Source organism: Acyrthosiphon pisum, unplaced genomic scaffold (genome assembly GCF_005508785.2).
Source record: "Acyrthosiphon pisum isolate AL4f unplaced genomic scaffold, pea_aphid_22Mar2018_4r6ur Scaffold_16082;HRSCAF=16741, whole genome shotgun sequence".
Lineage (NCBI taxonomy): Eukaryota > Metazoa > Arthropoda > Insecta > Hemiptera > Aphididae > Acyrthosiphon > Acyrthosiphon pisum.
Window position 1 is genome coordinate 7,445 of NW_021764967.1, and position 3,665 is coordinate 11,109.

General features: G+C 26.4%; 1 protein-coding gene across 1 annotated transcript; it reads right to left on the minus strand.

The window, feature by feature from the left end:
• Positions 1-1,401: 1,401 nt before the first annotated feature.
• Positions 1,402-2,242, minus strand: LOC100570175 (putative nuclease HARBI1). Its single transcript, XM_029491915.1, has 3 exons — positions 2,107-2,242; positions 1,812-1,959; positions 1,402-1,736 (listed from the first exon to the last, which is right to left on the minus strand). The coding sequence occupies exons 1-3, from the start codon at positions 2,234-2,236 to the stop codon at positions 1,472-1,474; spliced, it is 543 nt and encodes a 180-aa protein (XP_029347775.1). The 5' UTR covers positions 2,237-2,242; the 3' UTR covers positions 1,402-1,471.
• Positions 2,243-3,665: the final 1,423 nt, after the last annotated feature.

A 3,665-nucleotide genomic window follows, 5' to 3' on the forward strand; every position in this document is an offset into this window, starting at 1 on the left:
TAAATTTTCACAAAGTTTTACTAAACAAGTTGCAGATGCAAAGTGGAATAGCATTGCGAATAAATTAAATTCTATTCCAGGGGGCAAGAAAAATGCTCAAGAATGGAAAAGAGTAAGTAATAACTAATATATGTATAATATTTGTATAGTTAAGGCTTAAGAATAAACTTAACAACATACTTAACAACTATATGTCTACCTTATGGCTAGGTAGCTAACCTAACCTACCTTATGAGTACCTTATAACTATTTATTTTTCTAGGCATGGGCAGATCTAAAAACTAAAACAAAAGGAAAGAATTTTCAAATAAAAAAATATTCTAATAAAACTGGAGGGGGTCCAAGTTGTTCAACTCATTTAAATGAAACTGATGACAAAATATTGTCGCTAATAAATCCAACAACTATAACTGGACATATCGGTGTCGCAGAATCGAATGTTCATTTTAGTTTTCCTGGTGAAAGTAACTTTGAAACAATAGGTAATAATATAAAAATAATATTCATTGATAAATATGTGTAATTCTAAATAAACTACATCTAATTGAGTTTCAAATTTCTTTTGTCTAAGGCGATAAAATAGCTATTGAAGGTAATGAAATAAGGATTGAAGACAATACAACCATTATTGATGATAATGTATTGACCATTGAAGACTATGAAATTAATATCGATAATCAGAATATTGAACCAATTGATAATAATTTTAATATTATTACGGTGCAAAACATGTCTACATTACCATTTGAACAGGAAAAAAGATTAGGTAATATCTTACTTAAAATTGAATAGCTTTTCTTAAATTTATTATATTTTTAAATATATAATTTTGTTTGAAAAATATATTAAGCAGATATATCAGAACAAGATAAAATCCAGGATTCTGTTGCAATTGAGTACCCAAAAAAATCCCAAAAGCGTCAGTCCATGGCTGCGGTAAGACTACAAAAGAGTTTAACAGCTACTGAACAGTTGGTAGAAATAGCAAGACAAAAATTGTCAATTAAAAAAAATTATTATGATAAAAAGATTCATCTACTGGAACAGAAAAACCAACTTTTATTGAGGCAAGTACTTGCAAGTGAGAAACATAATATGCTATAGTTCAAAATATATTGCAGATATAGTATTTTGTATTAATTTGTTAAGTTTTATATATATATATGATTTAATAGTTTTGTTGTGTTAAAAATTTACAAAAGGCTGTAATATTGTAACTAAGAGTGCTTGATAATAATGATTAACATTTTTATACAATTATTATTATTATATTTCCTACTTAAATTTGTTTTTTTAAATGTATTAATTAAGTTTTCATGCATAATGATTTGTTATTTTTTAAATTTTGTTTTGTTTTATTATCTTGAGTTTATCTTTTACAAAATACTGTACTATATTACCTGAGAGTTACTTATAATTTTTATTCATATTAAATTTTACATTAATGGTAAAATACATTTTTTTTTATTTCTCATTCATATGAAATATATCTTATGACACGACGCTGCATCCTTCTACCTGCTAATAACTCTTCATTTATTCCTTGTCTATTTCCTAGTTCATTGTCTACTGCTTCAAACATTTCTAAGTCGATTTCTTCCACTTCTTCAATTTCATCATCTCGTTGAAATTGTATATTATTTTGGATACATATATTGTGTAAAATAGTACAAGCGTTAACTATTTTACATGCTTTTACTGGTGAATAATGCAAAATTCTATGTTTCAACAAACACCTATTTTGAAATATTTTTAAGTATTAAAATTATAAATAAGTTAATAATTTCAATAATACAATAATATTAACTTACCTAAAACGCATTTTCAAAAGACCAATACACCTTTCAATCAAACTTCTAACATATTTAAATTTGTGATTGTATCTTTCTTCGGGTGTATTAGGTTGATATTGTGTTAAGGGTGTCATAAGCCAAGGTCTCAAGGGGTAACCGGAATCTCCTGTAACCCATATTAGTAATTTTTCAATTATGTAATAAATAACTTATAGGATAATAAATTATAATATAAAGAAAATCTAACTTTCATATAGATAAAAACTACCAATGTAATGAAAAGTGCCTATTACCTACTAGGACATATTCATACCTAAAAGATAGAATCCTTCAGGGTAATGGTTATTAATTTCTCTAAGAATAGGTTCTAGTTGACTATTGTTCCAAATGTAGGCGTCATTCACACTCCCTGGAAATAATGCTGAAACATTAATTATTCTCATATCCGAATCACATACCTACATAAAAAATAAATAAAGAAGTATTACTATGGAAATTATAACATATTATTACTATAGTCTATCATAAAATTTATTATTTAACCAATGTAATGATCAATCATACACGTACTAGCTGGACATTAATGCTGTGGTAGTTTTTTCTATTTACATATATATATATTCAGGATGATCTGGATCATCTTTTTTGGGGGGAAATATTCCAACATGGGTACAATCAATAATGCCCACTATTCCCGGAAAACTAAATTTATTATTAAACCTGTAAAAAAATTATTATATCGTTATTATATTATATTTATTAAAATATATCTATGGTCAAGGTTACTTTTCTCTTGTTTGTCGTAATTCGTCGTATGTTGATGGAAATTTTACCCAGTAATTAAATATTTCTGGTTGATTCATAGCTTTTACTACTTCATCAATTGCTTTCGAAACAGATGGCTGGGAAACAAATGTTAAATGACTATTTCCAACGGGACGTTGGTAAGAACCAGTCGCAAAAAAATTTAAAGCTATAAATACCTAAATTATAATTAACAAACTAATTGATGAATGTCTTGAAAATATTAAATATAATTGTTATAAACATTAATAGATGTATAATTTTAAGTGTATTGCAGAGGTAACTTAATATTTATGATTAATAATTATGTTCACCTACAATTAGGTATTGTTAGGCACAGAAATGTATTATTTACTTACTTTAGTTTGTATATCTAAAGCAGATTTTCTTGTCGGTTCTATCAGAAATGGAGTAAGAATGTTTATAACATATCTCACTAAATTTTTATTGAGTCTATAATTTTTAATAAAAACATCATCTGGCAATAAAAAAGCATCAAACCTTTCTTTGTGATTTAATTTTCTATAATTTAGAGCATTTTCTTGTCGTTCGAGATTTTCTAGAGCAGCTACATAAAACTCATCCATTATTACCAAAAGATATTTTAAAGTTTAAATATTTTAATTTAGATTATTATAATATTATTTAGAATAATGCAATGAATAAAAAGATAAAAAATAAACTGTAAACAATTAGGTTCTAAATAAAATATAAGATTTTTTAGTCCTGTATGTATCAATTTATTTAAATTATGACATGATGAAATAACTGTGATAATCAAATTCACCGGCATAATGCCTAGTGATAATTTATCACTTTTATTATCATAGTAAATTATCAAAAATAGATTCCAGAATACCAAAATACGATAATTTCGATATTTGTGAGATAATTCATGAATATCACGCGTGATAAATTATCACAGCGATTCAAGAATTGGCCCCCAGAACGCTTGGATATATACAATAAAAACAACCGACAATGTAGCTATCTCGTGCGAGAATCGAGACCAGGCAATGAATATACAATTAAGTGGAATAGGAATATTAAAGTTAAACGAGGGACTGG

Excerpts from the sequence above, each read along its gene's own strand:
- LOC100570175 (XM_029491915.1), bottom strand. The coding sequence starts at position 2,236 with ATGAGAATAATTAATGTTTCAGCATTATTTCCAGGGAGTGTGAATGAC. Across the intron at positions 1,960-2,106 it reads TGAAGGATTCTATCTTTTAG|GAGATTCCGGTTACCCCTTG; the intron begins GTATGAATATGT and ends TATGGGTTACAG. Across the intron at positions 1,737-1,811 it reads CTTTTGAAAATGCGTTTTAG|GTGTTTGTTGAAACATAGAA; the intron begins GTAAGTTAATAT and ends ATTTCAAAATAG.